This window comes from Bos mutus, chromosome 3 (genome assembly GCF_027580195.1).
Source record: "Bos mutus isolate GX-2022 chromosome 3, NWIPB_WYAK_1.1, whole genome shotgun sequence".
NCBI classification, from domain to species: Eukaryota; Metazoa; Chordata; class Mammalia; order Artiodactyla; family Bovidae; genus Bos; species Bos mutus.
The window spans coordinates 84,062,856-84,083,616 of NC_091619.1; the positions used below are offsets into that span (position 1 = coordinate 84,062,856).

At 40.1% G+C, this 20,761-nt stretch overlaps 1 protein-coding gene across 1 annotated transcript in view; it reads right to left on the reverse strand.

Annotated features, from left to right (window-relative positions):
* The window catches only part of HOOK1 (hook microtubule tethering protein 1), a 71,655-nt gene extending 58,069 nt beyond the window's left edge, over positions 1-13,586 (reverse strand). Inside the window, exons 1-2 of the mRNA XM_005907507.3 lie at positions 13,323-13,586; positions 6,630-6,715 (exon numbers count right to left, since the gene is read on the reverse strand). Coding sequence (XP_005907569.2) covers positions 6,630-6,715; positions 13,323-13,385 — 149 coding nt within the window. The 5' untranslated portion in view covers positions 13,386-13,586. The remainder of the gene's footprint in view (positions 1-6,629; positions 6,716-13,322) is intronic.
* Positions 13,587-20,761: the final 7,175 nt, after the last annotated feature.

The following is a 20,761-nucleotide window of genomic DNA, read 5'->3' on the forward strand; positions in this document are numbered from 1 at the left end:
CTTAGTAAATATCAACGACCTCAGATATGCAGATGACACCACCCTTATGGCAAAAAGTGAAGAGGAACTAAAAAGCCTCTTCATGAAAGTGAAAGAGGAGAGTGAAAAAGTTGGCTTAAAGCTCAACATTCAGAAAACTAAGATCATGGAATCTGGTCCCATCATTTCATGGGAAATAGATGGGGAAACAGTGGAAACAGTGGCTGAATTTATTTTTTGGGGCTCGAAAATCACCACAGATGGTGACTGCAGCCATGAAATTAAAAGACGCTTACTCCGTGGAAGGAAAGTTATGCCAACCTAGATAGCATATTGAAAAGCAGAGACATTACTTTGCCAACAAAGGTCCATCTAGTCATGGCTATGGTTTTTCCAGTGGTCATGTATGGATGAGAGTTGGACTGTGAAGAAAGCTGAGTGCCGAAGAACTGATGCTTTTGAACTGTGGTGTTGGAAAAGACTCTTGAGGGTCCCTTGGACTGCAAGGAGATTCTGAAGGAGATCAGCCCTGGGATTTCTTTGGAGGGAATGTTTCTAAAGCTGAAACTCCAGTACTTTGGCCCCCTCATGCGAAGAGTTGACTCATTGGAAAAACTCTGATGCTGGGAGGGATTGGGACCAGAAGGAAGAGGGGACGACAGAGGATGAGATGGCTGGATGGCATCACTGACTCGATGGACGTGAGTCTGAGTGAACTCCGGGAGTTGGTGATGGACAGGGAGGCCTGGCGTGCTGTGATTCATGGGGTCACAAAGAGTCGGACACGACTGAGCGACTGAACTGAACTGAGTAAAGGGTCTATGATCCCCAATCTTATTCCTTTAGTGAACTGAGAATAAGATAGTAATTTGCACTAAGTGACACTGCTGCTGCTGCTAGGTCACTTGAGTCATGTCTGACTCTGTACGACCTCATAGACGGCAGCCCACCAGGCTCCTCTGTCCCTGGGATTCTCCAGGCAAGAATACTGGAGTGGGTTGCCATTTCCTTCTCCAATGCATGCATGCACGCATGCTAAGTCGCTTCAGCCATGTCTGACTCTGTGCGACCCTATGGACAGCAGCCCTCCAGGCTCCTCTGTCCACAAGATTCTCCAGGTAAGAATACTGGAGTGGGTTGCCATTTCCTTCTCCTAAGTGACACTAGTACATAGCAAAGTTTAGTATTAAATTTGTTAAGCCTTAAATTGGCATGGAAGTCCAAGACAAAGAGCTACTATATCAAATTATTATGTATTTAATAAGGCCTTGAAGAATAACATCTGATTAAAAATAGTCAGCTATAATAAAAGATTATATTCTAAGCAACATTTGGAGGCTTACTCTGAGTAAAAACATTGAGTGAGATTAATACAAAGATGAAAAATTTACTATCCTCTTAGAGAAATAGCTACTAAAGGGAGAAAGTAAAGAGCACCCTTATGGCAGAAAGTGAAGAAGAACTAAAGAGCCTCTTGATGAAAGTGAAAGAGGAGAGTGAAAAAGTTGACTTAAAGCTCAACATTCAGAAAACGAAGATCATGGCATCCAGTCCCATCACTTCATGGGAAATAGATGGGGAAACAGTGGAAATAGTGGCTGACTTTATTTTTCTGGGCTCCAAAATCACCGCAGATGGTGACTGCAGCCATGAAATTAAAAGACGCTTACTCCTTGGAAGGAAAGTTATGACCAACCTACACAGCATATTAAAAAGCAGAGACATTACTTTGTCAACAAAGGTCCATCTGTTCAAGCCTATAGTTTTCCCAGTGGTCATGTATGGATGTGAGAGTTGGATTGTGAAGAAAGCTGAACACTGAAGAATTGATGCTTTTGAACTGTGGTGTTGGAGAAGACTCTTGAGAGTCCCTTGGACTGCAAGGAGATCCAACCAGGCCATCCTAAAGGAGATCAGTCCTGGGTGTTCATTGGAAGGACTGATCTTGAAGCTTTAACTCCAATACTTCGGCGACCTGATGCGAAGAGCTGACTCACTGGAAAACACCCCGATGCTGGGAAAGTTTGAGAGCAGGAGAAAGGACGACAGAGGATGAGATGGTTGGATGGCATCACTGACTCAATGGACATGGGTGTGGGTGGACTCCGGGAGTTGGTGATGGACAGGGAGGCCTGGCATGCTGCGATTCATGGGGTCGCAAAGAGCTGGGACACGACTGAGCGACTGAAGTGAACTGAACCTCAAACTAAGGGATGCCTGGAGACCCAGAGACTAGAAACAGCAAGGTAGGATCCTGACCTAGAGGTTTTGAAGGGAACATGGTCCAGTTAATACCTTGATATAGGATTTGTAACCTCCTGAAAGCTAAAGAAGATATTTTTGTTGTTTTAAGCCACATAATCTGTTGCACTTTGTTATGAAAATCCCAAGAAATGAATACAGTTGTAGTTACAGGTTTTCTCCCATGTGTCTTTAAAATAGCAAGTTTCTGCGTTTTTTAAAGTGATATATATTATTTATTTGGATTAAAGATAACAAATACAGAAGTGTAGAATCCTACCAACAATTTCATGACTCATCATGTCTAAGTCATATACTTTGGGAATTGATTTTTAAGACTGTATTATTTAGAAGTGTATCTGCCTCAGGTAACTAATGAAAGAATTATTCACTAGATTTTGCTATTTCCTTAAAAAAGCAAACTTTCCCATCTCATTTTCAGTAACAACTTTGATGTGAGTCACAACAGCCATCAAAGAAATACATAATAAATTGGAACATATATAAAGTGCTTTGAAGTGTTCAAAGAAATGAAGTAAAATTTGCTTTTTTTTCTTTTTTTAAAGCAGGAATATGATACACTGACCCAACTAAGGGAAAATATGTGCTGTGAATTTCACTGTCTGGAACCAGACTTCTAAAAAGCTTACAAAAATGGAAGGGAGTTCAAAAGAAAAATAAATTTAAACTGGCTCTTATAGGATAAGGAGGTTTACACATCTCAGTTCAGTTCAGTCGCTCAGTTGTGTCCGACTCTTTGCGACCCCATGAATTGCAGCTCGCCAGGCCTCCCTGTCCATCACCAATTCCCAGAGTTCACTCAAACTCACGTCTATCGAGTCGGTAATGCCATCCAGCCATTTCATCCTCTGTCGTCTCCTTCTCTTCCTGCCCCCAATCCCTCCCAGCATCAGTCTTTTCCAATGACTCAACTCTTCCCATGAGGTGACCAAAGTATTGGAGTCAGCTTCAGCATCATTCCTTCCAATGAACACTCAGGACTGATCTCCTTTAGAATGGACTGGTTGGATCTCCTTGCAGTCCAAAGGACTCTCAAGAGTCTTCCCCAACACCACAGTTCAAAAGCATCAATTCTTCGGCGCTCAGCCTTCTGAGAGTCAACTCCCAACTCTTACATCCATACATGACCACAGGAAAAACCATAGCCTTCACTAAAAGGACCTTTGTTGGCAAAGTAATGTCTGTGCTTTTGAATATGCCATCTAGGTTGGTCATAACTTTCCTTCCAAGGAGTAAGCGTCTTTTAATTTCATGGCTACAATCACCATCTGCAGTGATTTGGGAGCCCAAAAAAAAGTCTGACACTGTTTCCACTATTTCCCCATCTATTTCCCATGAAGTGATTGGACCAGATGCCATGATCTTCGTTTTCTGAATGTTGAGCTTTAAGCCAACTTTTTCACTCTCCTTCACTTTCATCAATAGGCTTTTTAGTTCCTCTTCACTTTCTGCCATAAGGGTGGTGTCATCTGCATATCTGAGGTTACTGATATTTCTCCCAGCAAGTACATGCAAAAACAAGTAAATGAAGCCAGAGGTTTAGAGCCAATTTTAGGTCACTGTCATTTGTTTTATGAAGAAAGAAAGCTTTCTGATTGGTTCACTCATATTATTCCTACAGAAAAGCTATTAGAAGATGGTAAGAGACAAAAGAGAGAATAAAAAAAGAAAAATTGGAGAGACAGAGGATCAGCAATAACAACAGAATCCAACATATTATGTAAAAATGAGTTGGTGATAAAGGATACAGTTTAACTAAAATTGACCTGACCCTACTCTAAACATCAGGTATAGTACTGGCATATAGGAGGTCAAAGAGCCATATGTATATAATCATATAATGGTAAAAACAGCTCTCATCTACTATGTTGTGGTGTAAAGCTATGAAAGATGCTTCAATACATATAAATAACATTTTTGGATATCAAAGTAAGTGAACATTCATCAGCCTTACATCTATGCCAACCACAAGATAGCTATATGTACACCAATAACCACAACAATAAGAAAAGGCCAGACTGTACATTAAAACAATGATGAATTTCCCAAATCAACAAGACCATGTTCACAATTCTTGTGTGCATGCTAAGTTGCTTCAGTTGTGTCCAATTCTTTCTGACTGTATAGACTGCAGCCTGCCAGGCTCCTGTGTCCATGGGATACTCCAGGCAAGAATACTGGAGTGGGTTGCCATTCCCTTCTCCAGGGGATCTTCCCAACCCAGGGACTGAACCAGTGTCTCTTATATCTCCTGCTTTGGCAGATGGGTTCTTTACCACTAGGCACCATCCGGGAAGCCCAATTCTTAGTTTGGACCAATTAAATCACTTTAAAGACAATCTATATGCAAGACAGGAAGCAATAGTTAGAACTGGACATGGAACAACAGGCTGGTTCCAAATAGTAAAAGGAGTACATCAAGGCTGTATATTGTCACCCTGCTTATTTAACTTATATGCAGAGTACATCATGAGAAACACTGGGCTGAGGAAGCACAAGCTGGAATCAAGACTGCCAAGAGAAATATCAATAACTTCAGATATGCAGATGACACCACCCTTATGGCAGAAAGTGAAGAGGAACTAAAACGTCTCTTGAAGAAAGTGAAAGAGGAGAGTGAAAAAGTTGGCTTAAAGCTCAACATTCAGAAAATGAAGATCATGGCATGTGGTCCATCACTTCATGGGAAATAGATGGGGAAACAGTGGCTGACTTTATTTTGGGGGGCTCCAAAAGCACTGCAGATGATGACTGCAGCCATGAAATTAAGACACTTACTCCTTGGAAGGAAAGTTATGACCAACCTACACAGCATATTAAAAAGCAGAGACATTACTTTGTCAACAAAGGTCCGTCTAGTCAAGGCTATGGTTTTTCCAGTGGTCATGTATGGATGTGAGAGTTGGACTGTGAAGAAAGCTGAGTGCCGAAGAACTGATGCTTTTGAACTGTGGTGTTGAAGAAGACTCTTGAGAGTCCCTTGGAGTGCAGGGAGATCCAACCAGTCCCTTCTGAAGGAGATCAGCCCTGGGATTTCTTTGGAAGGAATGATGCTAAAGCTGAAACTCCAGTATTTTGGCCACCTCATGCGAAGAGTTGACTCATTGGAAAAGACTCTGATGCTGGGAGGGATTGGGGGCAGGAGGAGAAGGGGACGACAGAGGATGAGATGGCTGGATGGCATCACTGACTCGATGGATATGAGTTTGGGTACGCTCCAGGAATTGGTGATGGACAGGGAGGCCTGGTGTGCTGCGATTCATGGAGTCTCAAAGAGTCGGACACGACTGAGTGACTTAACTGAACTGAACTGAAAGCCAATCAGGGTAAAAATAAAATAATTAAGAAATATTTTTAAGAAAGCAGGGAATTAAGGCATACTTCAGAATGACTGCCAAAAAAAAAATGTTAACATGCTAAATTTAATGCTCAAGTGTTAATCTTGAGTTAACCATAAAATCTGTCTATTCTAATTAGATCATTTTAAAGATTCAACGTAACTAAGATTATGATAATGTTTCAAGTTGTTTTTTTAAGATGGTAAAGAATTTCTGCTAACCCATTTTTTGCTAAAGCATTTTTCAGAGTCAATCATAAAAAAAAAAACCTTTACAAAAATGATGGCAATAATTAAACAATTTCTGACATCTAAAGCCATGTAGCAGAGATAGGATTCATTGAAGATATATTATGAATGTCAGCTAGTACAAAATCAATATGAAAATTAATAAATCATGACTATAGCATTGGCCCTCTTTGTCTTATTAAGAGTACAGTTCATACTGTGGATATTATAATCCTAATCCTCTTACAATGCTTGGCAAAAATGGTGAAATAATGGATTAAGGCTCTTCTGATATTGTATAATTACTTAAAATGGGCCCAAGCCAAACAGAATCTCTTTACTGGGCTAAAATTTCATTTATAGAATATTTCATTATTGGTGGATTCATACAATTGCTATTATTAATTCAAATATAAATTTTAAATTTAATATTTTTTCTAAAACCAGTATTTCATGTTTGAATTATCTAAAAAGCAATAATCTCTACGGATTGATACCTTAAAATGACAACAGTATAATTGGAGAAAACACTGTAAGAAATTACATCACTCATTTAACCTGCTTCTTTCCTAGTAACTGTAACTTGTGAACATGACCAGAACAAGTTTAAAATTAAACATCTGTTGAATAGATAAGAATCCTGATTGGTAATTTAATTAAGATGTATCTCTATGAATAAGCAAGAAATAATCAGATGGTAAAACTTTTTGTCCCCTAGATGCATGAATACCTTGATACCATACGCCTGTCAGCGCTAAAAAGGATCAAGTTTCAGTAGCCTTTCAATATAATTATTTTAGGAAGAATCTGAAACAATACGTACATTTGATGAAGAACTTGTGCCATGGCAACTCCACTAGTCAGCTGTTGGACATCCTGACAGGGTGCAGCAGTATTGAATGTCTGCAGCTAAAATGACATAAAGCAAGTTACTTTAATGCCATAGTCCTCACTCCACTGAATTTATATACATGAATGAGCACTGGAGAGAACACTCTGCCAAACAAAGGAAACTATACTAATAAGTTTCTATAACTGGGTTGTATTTTCATAAGAATAAACACTTAACATTTCATAAAACCACTGAATATTATACCTAAAATATTCAGATATATTGATGTCATATATGAAGTACTTCAGAATTTCTGAAAAATACATGTAGAACTCAAGAGAGTCATACTTTCTGTTTTGTCAAGTTTTAGGAGAATAACATCAGAAAAAGAACTTTAAAACAACCTAATATCTGCAAGTGAAAATTTCATTCATATCACTTGCTAGGAAAACAAAGGCTACAAATGTCAAGTTTAACACTACCTAGTTTATCACGGAGCTCTAGGCAAGACTTCTGCCTGCTACCAACAGTTATCCTCAGAGCATGAACAGTCCAGGGCGCACCTTCAACATCAAGTTGTTTCTATCTAGTTCGGTGTTAGATACTACTAACTTTCCAAATCTCTGTTAAATATTCACGTATATTTTGAGAAGAGAAGTGAAATGGCAGCAGCTCTTTCTAAGAGGTAAATACAAGATAGAAGAATTATTTAAAAGCAAATTACAATAGAGCTAAATGGATTATATATTTTCTAGAAATCCAATCTCAATCTGTAAAGATCTTAAATATACTATGATTCTCTTTTCCCACATTTATTCATCTCCTTTACTATTCAGTTATTCAATTCTAATTCCTTAGTTTATCACCATAAAACACCTTTAGTGGTTGCTGTTTATTTTGAGGTTCTAGAAATCTGTCTCTATTATCCTAACACAACATGGAAGATTGACAGAAACTAAATCGAGCCACAATTACATTCAAAGCACAAAGATAAAGATACTTTCCTGAGCTTTCTACTGTACATAGGGCACTGCAGTATAAGGTGGAATTACAAGGGAACATTACCGGGCTTCCACATTTAGTAGCTTCAACTGAGAATTCAGGAGAGGAGAAAAAGACACAAATCATCTCTAGAAGATGCCACTTCTTCTCCCATGACTGCAGCATGCACAAAATGTTCTGAAGTGTGTAAGAGCCAGCTAATCAAACTAGGGTGTGTACTAGGAAAGACTTTACTAGAGATGATTCCAATGGATGGTCTTGAGTACACAAAGGACCAGGAGAAGGAAGCTTTAGGAAATAGCAACATAGAGTACAAATACAAGAAATGGTGTTTTTAGGTAAGGCATAGTTCAGTATTAATGGCTTTCTACGCATTTCAGTGCCAAGGGAGACAACCAAGGGGCGCAGGTTAGAGCTCGGAAGGGCCGTGGTAAGAAACTTGGAATTAACCTTCAGGGCATTATCTATATTATAGGGAAACAGCAAAATAGTTTCTACCTCACAAGATGGTTGTGAGAATTAAATAAATTAGCAAACACAGTGTACTCAGATCTGTGTCTAGCACATGGTACAAATTCAACAGCTGTTAGCACATTAGCTAAGGGTTTCTCAAAGTGTAGAGTCCAAGACAACATGTATCAGAATCAGAAAATCCCCAAGTGATTGTTATGCACCTCATTTTTTTAGAACTATTGCTCTGGGTGATGAAGAATCACTGAAGAATAACAAGGGAGAGACATCTTTATCTTTAGTATGTTGTGGAGAGCAGTTAAGAGTGACACAGAGAAGGAGAGAGAACAGCTTTATGCCTGTGTCAGTTAGAAGGCTCCGGCAATGGTCTTTGTGATAACCTGGGATGCTGAGATGAGTTACCATAATACTGACTGAAAGGACAGCAAATTCATGGAATATGTAAAATACAAAGTAAAAAGGATTTTGCAGTCAAGTGGATGTACAAGGAAGAAAAACCCCAGGGTTTAGGGCATTTTTCAAAGGAAGATAATCATATACTTTCAGGTAAAATGTGGCTTCCATTTTTCAACCCTTCCTACTTATACTTTACACCATTAAGTTTCTATAAAATGGTTATGATTAGTGATTTTAAAAAGACAATTTCATGAGACACAGAATATTAGGCAAAATAGGAAAGAAGTATGTAAAAGGAGTAAATACACTGAGTGCCTCAAGGCCCACCACACCCAAATTAAGATCGATTTCTCCTTTTTACAACCATGAAAAGTATTTCCTATAAGCTTTTAAACTAGTTACAAAATAGGTAACAGAGAATGTCATTTCATTTGGCTAAACTGAAAGACTTTACAACCAAAAGTGTGACTAAATTATAAAGCCCAGTACGGGGAGTATAGCCAAAGCAGCAGGATGAAAGAAAATGTATTCTTTCAGACTACTCTTCATAGAGGTGAAGAGGCCGAAGTCTCTTTGTGAGTGACCCAAAAATGACAGACAGGGCTTCCATCTCTAAACACAGTTCTTTGGCAAATAGCATCTTACTGTCTTCTTTATTTTTTAAATAAAGCAAATGATCAGAAATGTGGAAATGCTGTTCCTGAACTGCTTCAATATAAATGTCAAAGAAATCAAGAAAGAAAAGGGGTTTTCACAACTGAAAGCCAACAAAAACTCAACTTTGAGTCAACTCTGGTCTCAAATTCTCTTCCTCCAGCCGCTCATTTCAGAAAGAGGATCACCGCTTTGAATTTTAAGATCTTTATAAAAACAATTCAACCATGCTTTTTTTTTTTTTTTTGTAATTTGGGCATATCCAACACTCTAATTCTATTGGTGAAATCAGAGTCCAATAACTTTAAAATTTTAAATGTCACAGAGCCAAGAGGCAGAATTAAATTCACCTTCACACACATACCTTGAACTCTCTCCACCACGTAAACGATGCCAAATTTATCTTTCAGCCCTGAATTTTTTTGCTAAGTGGCAGTATAACATTTCGAAGAATTAGTTATTTTAAGATGAATTTCAAATCATAAAATGTACCTTTTAAAACACTGCCAAAACAGGCATCTCTTCACCTAACCAACTTTTCTTGGTGACTTCTCTGTTAAGGATGGTTCTACTGTCCTAGAACAATGTGCAGCACTGAAAGAACACGGTTTACTACCATCTGTGTTCTCTCCTCCGTTATAACTTTTTTTTTTTACCTTCTATCTCCTACAACTTCCTCTCAGCAGATTAACATTACTTAGATTGGCAGGGAACACATTAAGAGTCCAGGGGTATCATGACAAACGTGTCTTCCATTACCATCTTTCAATCTATCATCAAAGACGACCATTTACATTACTTCTAAGGGTTCTTCTCTGTGTCTTGAAAACTCATTTCTCCTGATTTCAATGTGTTGAAATGCATCAATCTTCTATGAAACAGTTAAAAATGTATCCCAGGTACTTAGTGGTGAAATAATCAATGGTGAAATATTAGTTTTCGAGATGAGGACCAAGACTAGGATATTTACTATCATCACGTTGATTCAGTGTTGTACTAGAGATCCTAGTCAGTTTTTGTTCCTGGGGACAGAACAGAAAACAGGTTGGGCAAGGCCTCTGTCCCTAAAGTGCAAACAAGATGACTTCAGAAAATATTAAGTGTTTACAGACACAACAAAAAGGGGTTAGCAGGTTACAACGGGATATGAGTAGGGTACAGGTAGGTCACTCACTGTCACAGTGTCTCTGAAACATGACACTAGACCCAAGAAATGAACGGTAAGAAGTCAATCAGCCACTGAAAGAACTAGAAGAAGGATATTTCAAAGAGAAATTAAAAAGCTGTGATGCATTTATAAATAAAAACAAACAAAAAAAACCCACACAAATGCTTATCTTCCTAAAGAAAGTCAATGTAGCATGGGGGCAAAGAGAAGCATGGCATGAGGGCAGTTTGTAGAAAGTTGGAGAGGTAAGCTAACACTAACAGTGAAGTGGCTGACAATCAGCAAAGTTCCCTGCTGCTGCTGCTAAGTCACTTCAGTCTTGCCCGACTCTGTGCGACCCCACAGATGGCAGCCCACCAGGCTCCCCCGTCCCTGGATTCTCCAGGCAAGAACACTGGAGTGGGTTGCCATTTCCTTCTCCAATGCATGAAAGAGAAAAGTGAAAGTGAAGTCAAAGAAGTAAAGAAAAGCCTAGAGGCAAGAACCCAAGAAACTAAGGCAGAAGATAATTTCACAAAGGAATCATCAATTAACATAAGGATAATAAAAGTTTCCAGTTTGCCAAACCCAGTAAGAGAAGGCCTTAGAGCAAAGAATGCCAGTGCAGTGGGCTGAGGTGTAAATAAAAGTTCAAAAAGTATAAAGGATGAGTATTTAAAAATGAAAGAAATATGACTGAAGGAAAGTGGGGGGATACAGTGTGGCTCAGTAGACACCGATGGCTTTCTGCTTTTTCTCTTTAGGAGAGGGAATATTTGATCAAGTTTACATGTAGTGAGGAAGGAGCTAATGGAAAGGAAAAAATAGATACTAGAGGGGATAAATGACAGAGCAAAGTTTAAGACAACGTCGAAGGTGTGGATCTAGAGCCAGAGCCAAAGATAAGGAGGAGGTCACTTTCCTGATGGAGAGAAGCATTGGGGCTCAAATAGGATACTGATTAAGGTTTGCAAAGAGAAACATGAGAGGAACTGTATGGTTAATCTTAATAGTAAAGCTGGGCTGGGTATGGAAACAGGAGGATTTGTCTATAGCAGCATTTGGGAGGCAACAGTCTGTACATTAATTCCATTTTCTCCATAATGTTTCAGCAGCCTGAGAGAGAACTGGAGAAGCAAACAACCGATTATACTCTGTCATCTATTATCATTCCTTATGTTTTAAATAATTTTTTTACATGGGGCTTCCCTGGAGGTCTAGTGGTTAAGACTCTGCACTCCCAATGCAGGAGGCACGGGTTCAATCCCATCCCTGGTGGGGGAACAAAGATCCTATATGCTGAATGGCACAGCCGAAAAAAAATAAAATAAAAATTTTACTGTTTTTAAGGAATTTTGCCTTCCATTACAAAAAATACACAGATCTACCTACCACACCAATTAAAATGGAAGATTCTTTTGATTATTCTTGATATCTTTCTTCCTCAGTGTCTTATACAAAGTAGGAATGTCACTATTAATACTGATTAAAAGAATGGATATAGTCACGAAATAGTTTAAACTTTTTAATAAAATTCATGAAAATCTTATACTTCACCACCAACCCTCATATAAGTCAATGACATCATGAAGACTAAGTTTACTATAAGTCACATGTTTAGAGCAACAATGCAACAGATTAGGAAACACCCTTTAATTAGTAATTTACTAAGCCACACCATTAGAAGTAACTGCCTTGTTTCACGACAACCTTAAATATGGCATTTAAACCCCATACTAAGTTTAAGTGAAAATATGGGTGAACAGTCAGCTAACTGCTTTTAACTCAGAAACTCCAGATGCTTGCATTTTACTTAGAGCAAAAACTTTTTACCTCCAAAGTGTAAAGGTAGCTTTACATTATGGTTATTTACAAGAGAATTCACATACTGCCAGAAACATTCCCTGATTTCTTTCTTTTGAATTACATGCACTGAGAGAGAGAGAAATTCATCAATTACTGCCTCTTAATCTAGTCTGTTTACATTCCATTCTACACACACTCCCGGACACAAAATTAAAAAACTGCTTTAGGGGTGAGCATCACTGACTGCACCTTGTGGACCATGGAGCGTCAGACTTGCCCAATATGGACTAGAAGCCACACCTAAATGCCAGCTCTCTCCGATCGCTGAGCACTTCCAAAAGGTGAGACACTTTTGTTGATCGCAATACTGAGGACAGATCCTGTCTGTCCAAACCCAACATAAATTAATAGGACTACCAAGTGCGGATAAAGTGCAAACGAAAATGCCAAGTTTTTTTTTTTCTTTAAAGAAAATGCTTGTCCATTGGAAGAGGAGGGGAACCAGTGAGAACAAGAGAATACGAGCGCCCCACCCCCAACATTATCTTCTGATCCACGCAGGAAATATATACGTGGAAACATCTCTTCTAAGAGGCCTCTACAAAAACGGATGTCCTGGGGTCCGGGAGAAGCACTAACCCATGAACTAAAACCACTTCTTTGCCACCTGCGTCCAAATTAGAGCTAGGTGGTTGCAGTGGGAGGGAGGTTTCAGAGGGGGCTCTTCACTCCCAAGGAGCATAAAGGTCTCTATGAGAAGGCTGTTCTGCAGACGTAAGGCAAGGATGTCGGTGGTCCAGAAAGTCTAGAGCCTGGGCGCAGAGCAGGGGGTAGCAAATGGCCCAGCGAGGAGTAAACGGATGGGCGCTAGGCTCCCGCCACAGCTGTCAGGAGCAGGATCAGGGCGGTAAGACAAGTGTCCTTCTTCCCGCTCCCCCACCCCCACTCCCAGCTCCTTTTACCCTCCCTCCTCCCGCCCGCGAAGACAGAAACACACGTACGCACACTCACTCACCTACGCACACCTGCCCCGCGACCCGCAGGTGGCACTCTCGAGGTCAAGGGCGACTGGAGACGCGGAGGGCTACGCGCAGTCCGGGGCGCAGGTGACCGTCGCTCCTCCGCAGGCTAACGTGCGAGAACCAGGCACCCCCCTGCCCCAGGAACTCGCCGCGGCCCCTCGGCCCGATTCGCCCCCTCGCACTCACCCAGATGATGAGGCTGTCGCACAGCGGGAGCTCGGACTGCGGAAGCGGCTGCGTCTCTTCCATGGCCAGGACCGCCGTCGACTACACCGCTGACGCCGACACCTCCCTCCTCCCCGCGCTCCCCCAGGAGCCGACGTCGAGGACCTGCTCGCCCACCGGGAAAGCTCGGTAGCCAGGCCCAGTGCCCTCGCCGCTCACGCGCGAAGCCTCGCGCGGCCGACGTCGCCGGCGTAACGCCCTCCTCGCCGCTGCCCCCGCCCCGCTCCGCAGTTCGCCCCCTCCCGCTTCTGGCCTGGACTGCGCCGCACGGCACCTGAGCCCCGCCCCCTCCCCTCCTCTTTTCTCCCCTCCTCTCCCCTCCCCTCCCTGTCCTCCTCCCGCCCCTCCTTCCCACCCCGGCACACCTCTGCCTGGCGCACTGAGTGACCTGGGTGCGCACCAGTCACAAAGAAGATAGGCGCCCGAGAGGGACGGGTGGGGCGGGGAGGGGGCGGGAAGAGCGGGAATTGGTGGAGCAGGAGGGATTGCTGATTGGACGCACCCTCTTGGGCTTCGACCAATCAACGTGAGATAAGACTGAGCCTCCTAGAGAGAGCTCAAGCGGGTGGGAAGGGGTTTATGACCTGGCAGGTGCAGTTAGGGCGGGGGGCAATGAGTGCGCGTGCGCGATGGGGCGTTAGTGAGGTAGTCGATCGCGTAGTCCCAAGGGCACAAGTGGCCACGGGGGCCTAGGAATGTGTAGGAGAAACTCCAGGCATCTTCCCGCCTCCTTGCGAGTAGGGCAGCTCCTGGCTACACCTGTGGAGACCGACAGACTGCTTCCACAGCGTCTTCAGAGATAGATCCTACCAGTGAATAAAAACCATCCAGAAAGGGAAAGCTAATGTTCTAGGCGCTCATTAGAAAAGGATATTTTAATTTGCAGATATGGGAAAGAAATTTTTTCCTATAGGGTAAAATACTATTCAGTTCAGTTCAGTTCAGTTCAGACGCTCAGTCGGGTCCGACTCTTTGCGACCCCATGAATCGCAGCACGCCAGGCCTCCCTGTCCATCACCAACTCCCGGAGTGAATACTATAAAGCTGCTTAAACCAAATAAGCTCTCACAAGATCACAAAACCATGGACAATTTTATTTTAAATGAGGCAAAAGGGAAAGTCATTTACAGGTAGGAAAATGAAAAATAAAATGATCTTTTACTTTTCAAAAAAATATGAAAGATATCAATGTACAATGCTTCTTATGTTTCTAGAGCGGTTGAAAAACCTGTCTTTTCTCAAAATGTTCATGAGGAGGTGTAAAATTGGAAACTAAGGTACTGACTGATATATAGCTTAGGTTATTGAATTGGGCTAGAATATCCCATGGACGGAGGAGCCTGTTAGGCTGCAGTCCATGGGGTCGCTAAGAGTCGGACACGACAGAGAGCCTTCATTTTCACTTTTCACTTTCATGCATTGGAGAAGGAAATGGCAACCCACTCCAGTGTTCTTGCCTGGAGAATCCCAGGGACCGGGGAGCCTGGTGGGCTGCCGTCTATGGGGTCGCACAGAGTCGGACACGACTGAAGTGATTTAGCAGCAACAGCAGCAGAATATTATTACTCTCGCTTGATTTTCATCACTCATTCATAAACTCATCAGTCCATGCTATGTGTAAAACTGCAGCTGGCTCATTTATATTATTGCATCTTTATGTTTCGACATGGAATGTTTAAAACTGATCACTGCAATTAAAAGCCCCCCAATTTAAATCAGTCTCATTCTAAAACTAGAGTACATGCATTTGCTACTGAGTCCCTTAACATTATTCCAGGACTTTCTTACACTGTGTGGAGTCATTTTATACTTCTGTACACTGGCAACACTAGTAATATGACTTAATGAAAAGTAGAAGATCTAGGAATTGAAGACCTGGTCTGGGTCTTGATTTTACTCTTCACTGGCAATGTTGACAGCTTTCTCCTGTGGAACCTACCCTCCACCTTCCTAAAATGATGAGAATGACACTAACCTCCCCTGGGTACCTCATAAGGGCAAAAATGACAATGGACGTGGAAGGTTTTTATGAATGGAAAACTCTTTTGCAGATATGAGTTACTACAATCATATATGCTTAGAAGTGTATGAGAACGTGTCTCTAAGAGCCACATTAGTGACTACTGGAAATATTTAAGAAGGGGCAACTGAGGGGCAATTGAGTTATCTTTCTGGGATCTATACAATCAGGAATAGATGCCCAGTTTTATTCATGATACTAGATTCAATAAGAAAATATTAACATGTGAAGGACATGATTGTGAATTTAAAGAAATATTTCAAATTTGAAAAGTTAGAAAAGTGTAAAACATGAATCATTGAAATAAAACAATACAAAATGTTGAAAAGAGTAAAGTGTACTTTCATATACAACTGGAACAAGCATTTTAGAAATTTTTTTCTGTTTTTAATTATAAGATTATCTTGTATTACATTGGACCAGAAAAAAAAAAGATGTTAAAAGAAATGCCTAATACAATGTAGGCTGTTATTTTCCAACTGTTGGCATTCATTTCTAAAAGTCAGCACCCATTATTTGGAGAATTGGATAAAACTAACTTTTAAGCAGTAGCAATGGAATTATAAATTGATACACTCTTCTGAAAAGTTTTTGAGGATATCAAGAATCTTTAAAATGTTCAAGCCTTTAAGTCAATTTTACTTCCAGAATCTATTCTAAGAAAATAATCAGATGCCAACAAAGTTGTTGATTGCAGTGCTATTTATCAAAGCAGAAAATAGAAACAGTCATTAAATATCTGAAAGAAGAATGATTAACTACATTATGATATATCCATACAATAAAATATATAGTAGCTCTTAAAATATTTTGAAAGAAGTTTAATTGCTCAGGAAAATGCTTACAAAATAATATTAAAATTAAAAAGTGATGATACAAATCTGTACATACAGTGTGGCTCTCTTGAGAGAGAGAGAGATGAATAGTAATATAATGATAATATCCAGGTTTTGGACTAATTGGTAAGTTTTACCTCTTTGTACTTGACAATAATTTTGAAATTTTCTACAGTGATTTTTATCATTAGACAAACTAAAGAACTGAAAATAATTAAAATTTGAATATGGCTAGATCTCAACTGTGGAAGAATATATATAAGAATGCAAACACACACACACACACACACACACACCCCACCCCTAAGTGTTTGAACAGAGAGAGATTGAAAAGAAAGTTGATTAAAATTATGCCTATGACCTAGCAATCCCACTCCTGGGCATATACTGGGAGAAAACCATAAATTGAAAAGCTTCATGAACACTAATGTTCATTGTAGCACTGTTTACAATAGCCAGGACATGGAAGCAACCTAATGTCCATCAACAGAGGAATGGATAAAAAAGATGTGGTACATACATACAATGGAATATTAGCCATAAAAAGCATGAAATAATGCTATTTTCAACAACATGGATGGACCTAGAGATTATCATCCTGAATGAAGTAAGTTAGACACAGAATGATAAACATCATATGGTATTTATATGTGGAATCTAAAAACAATAGGATACAAATGAACTTATTTATCAAACAGAAGTAGAGTCACGTGTAGAAAACAAATTAATGGTTACCAGGGAATAAGGGGGTGGGGCAATAAATTGGGAGATTGGGATTGACATATACACACTACTATATGTAAAACATATACACATACACATACACATACACTACTATATGTAAAACAGATAACTAAGAAGAACCTGCTGTATAGCATAGGGAACTCTACTCAATACTTGTAAAGGTTATACGGGAAAAGACTCTAAAAGAGTGGATATATGTATATGTGTAACTGATTCACTTGGCTGTATACTGAAACTAACAGAACACTATAAATCAACTATATGCCCACAAATTTTTTAAAAAATATTAAGTTCAAACTTTAGTGTTCTAGATACCTGATGTGACTTATTGCCTGGATGATCTTGGGCAAGTCACTTAATTTCAGTAATCTCCAATTTCAGTCTCTGTAAACTCAAATAATACTAGTCAAATAATATTACTCTGTAAACTCAAATAATACTACTCAAATAATATTACTGGGCATTTCTATATTGATTAGGGGTTTTTTGGTGGTAAGTAGGTGAAATTTAACCTGCTAACTATTAAAATGTTATCACAAGGGTACAAAATCTCTCGGATTCAGAGAAAAAATCTGAAGAACTCCACATGGGAAAGGGCAGGTCTCAGAGGAGCTCATCAGATCTAGGTTGCAAAAGTTATAACAAGTCTTTTCAAGAGAGTGCCACCCAGATGAATATGATAAAAATGGTTTCAAGTCTTTTTGAGTCATTCTATTCAAAATTCAAGTTGGAGAAAGAGCATCTAGTGGGTCTATCATGACATATTTGTCCAATCCTTTGCCAGAAGAAGATAAAGTACCTAGAATGGCTGCCCTACCAGGACTGTAAACCCAAGTTGAAATCATGCAATGGTTGCCCCATGTGGATAGAGTAGGGTGTATGGATGCCTGCAGACAAAAACAAAACCAGCAATTCCCTCCATGTAAACTCATATGGTTGCTGTGAATACCAAATGCATATAAAATGTCTAACAGAACTCTTAGCTCATGATAGTTGCTAAATCTATTTTAGTACAACTATTATTTACACTGCATGTATGTCTTAAGGTGTGTGTGTGTGTTTGCACTCATTATAAAAACAGTGAAAGAAGATACATTAAAATTTTGGTAGAGGTTATTCACAATGATTATTAATTTTTAAAATTTCCTCTCTTACCAAAATGAACTAATATTACCTTTTAAAAATAAAACCAAAACTTCTAAAAGAGAAAGATGAGATCAGGATGAGATTTTTAAGCTCTAAATTGGCCTCTAAGTGGATGGATATGTGATAAAAGGAGAAAAGTCCTAACTAGGTACCTTAAAAAGAACTGTAGACGGCTCTACTAATAAGAGTATATCTGTGCCTTGCCCATACAAGTTATGGAGTGAAAAAAATGGAGAAGTCTAAGATTTTCCCTGCTGATATGTAGATACACTGAATGGCTGAGGGAGAAAATGGAAGAAAACCCTGGCCTGGACAGGCACAGATCTGGACATTCAGAAAGAACAGCCATTCTAGCAGAGTGACCATATCAGCAGCAAACAACCCAGTGGACCTCCCAGCAAAGCATTCATTCCTGAAGCAAATTATTGGGCCCCTACACACAAGATCCTACATCCAGTCAGCATCTAGATCTATAATGAGCTGAATACAACAGGAGACATTTCTAGATTGTGACAATTTGTAGAATCTGGGAGATGTTTTGGAGTAAGAGTGTCCACATCCTGGGAAAGGGGATTTACAAGCCCTAGGTAGATTCCCAGGGAAGAGAAATGATGATGAAAAATCTACATTTTAAAACAACATCTAGTTCTTAGGCCTGTGACCAGAGTTGGTGCAAGTGCCTAGCTCTATTAAATCCTGTACTGGCTTTAGGAAAGCAAGACCTCAAGACCAACCCCAAACACTAACCGTAGGTGAGCTTTAGCTTTTTGATGAGACAATCTTGGACAGAATTGACTTGAGCACTCAGTGGGAGTCATCCCCACAGGCACTTTCAGACCTGATGACTAATGGGAAAGAAACTGGAGAAAATGGATCAGGGATGAGGACTACTTCCCACTGGGTATAAAAGGGAATACTTCACCTTGGCCAGGAACTGACTCCTGTTACGAAAATAATGATCATTTGGAGACTTACAGGATACTGAAAATATTGCTTCTGGGGCTTTTCATAGACTTATGAGATTTTATATCACTTAATAAAACTGCTTTTAAGTGCATTTTATTTCAGTATTTAAAATCAATATGATTACTAACCTATTGAGCTACCCCAAAAGAGATTATTCTAAGATTTCAATGATGAAGTTCATGTTCATGTTCAGATCAAGAGTGAAAGCATCTCTGTCATTGATGAATATACAGATACAATACAAAAGATTTTAAATTTATATTATAAGAAAAAAATTTCAAAAAGTGATTTTGAGATGAAGATTAGCATTCAGGAGGTTTGTTAAGAAGTGCTCTTGAAGGTCTTCCCTGGTAGTCCATTGGATAAGAATCTGCCTGCAGGGGACAGGGGTTTGATCCCTAGTCCAGGAACTAAGATCCCACATGCCTTGGGGGCAACTAAGCCCATACAGTATAACTACTAAGTCTGTGTGTTCTAAAGCCTGTACTCTGCACCAAGAGAAGACACCACAATGAGAAACCCATGCACCGCAACTGGAGAGAGTCCATGCATAGCAACAAAGAGCCCGTGAGCCACAATATTACCCAGCACAGGCAATAAATAAATAAATACATGTATTACTTTAAAAAAGAAATGCTCTTGGGAATAACAGCCGTGGAAGGGAAGGAAAGGAAGCAGAAGTGAGTAGAGGGAGAAAGAAGGCTGAGATGGAGTCCTATTGATAGTCCCAACCAACCCCTGTGGAGCTCTGAAGCTGGGATGATGTGTCTGAGTTTTCTGAGTTTGAATGAAAGGGGTTTAATCCTTATGCCTCCATAGTCCTTGGATGTGGGCTATCCTAGAAAGGTGGCATGGCAGCCCAGGCAGTTCACAATGGCTGATGGCTGTCTGTGAACAGCACTCCCCCATGTTGGGATCTGGGCATCACATCACAGAATCCTCTGAACAGCAGTCGGGCCCACAGTCATGTAGATGGAGGTGGGGGTGCCATCACTCAGAATGGTAAAGCCTGGTTCAGAAAAGCCTGGACAAGTAGCCCCAACTGGAGCAATAGTATCATAACCACGAAGTTAAAACAGTCCCAGAGGAAGAACGCTGGCATCCTTCGTTCTTGTACTGAGAAGGCACCAAAATGGAAAGAGAGTATAGAAACAGTTATAATTTCATATAGAGACTTGGTGTCAAATAACTAAACAAATACTGCCTTGGAGAATTTAAAACCGGGGTGTCTGGGGAAATAAAAGTTATGAAAGACAAATCACAATGTAGGATGATATTATCAATTGTATTTTAAACTGATGAGAACGAATGATCAATATGTCACTTAATTGAGTGAAAATGAATACCACCATTTCATTTACTAAGCATATTTAAACACACTCCAAAGCTAAGTCAAATAAAGCTGAACCTGATTATTTTATCTTGCCCTAAGGTGGCACAGTGGTAAAGAATCTGCTTTTAATCCAGGAGACTTGGGTTCAGTCCCTGGGGTGGGAAGATCCCCTGGAGTATGAAATGACAACCCACTCCAGTATACTTGCCTGAAGAATTCCATGGACAGAAAAGCCTGGCAGGCTATAGTCCATAGAGCCACAAAGACTCGGACATGATTGAGCCACTGACACACACAAGAAACAAAGATGAGAAAAAAAAAATTAATAGCAAGGTATATATTTCAAAAACTACAT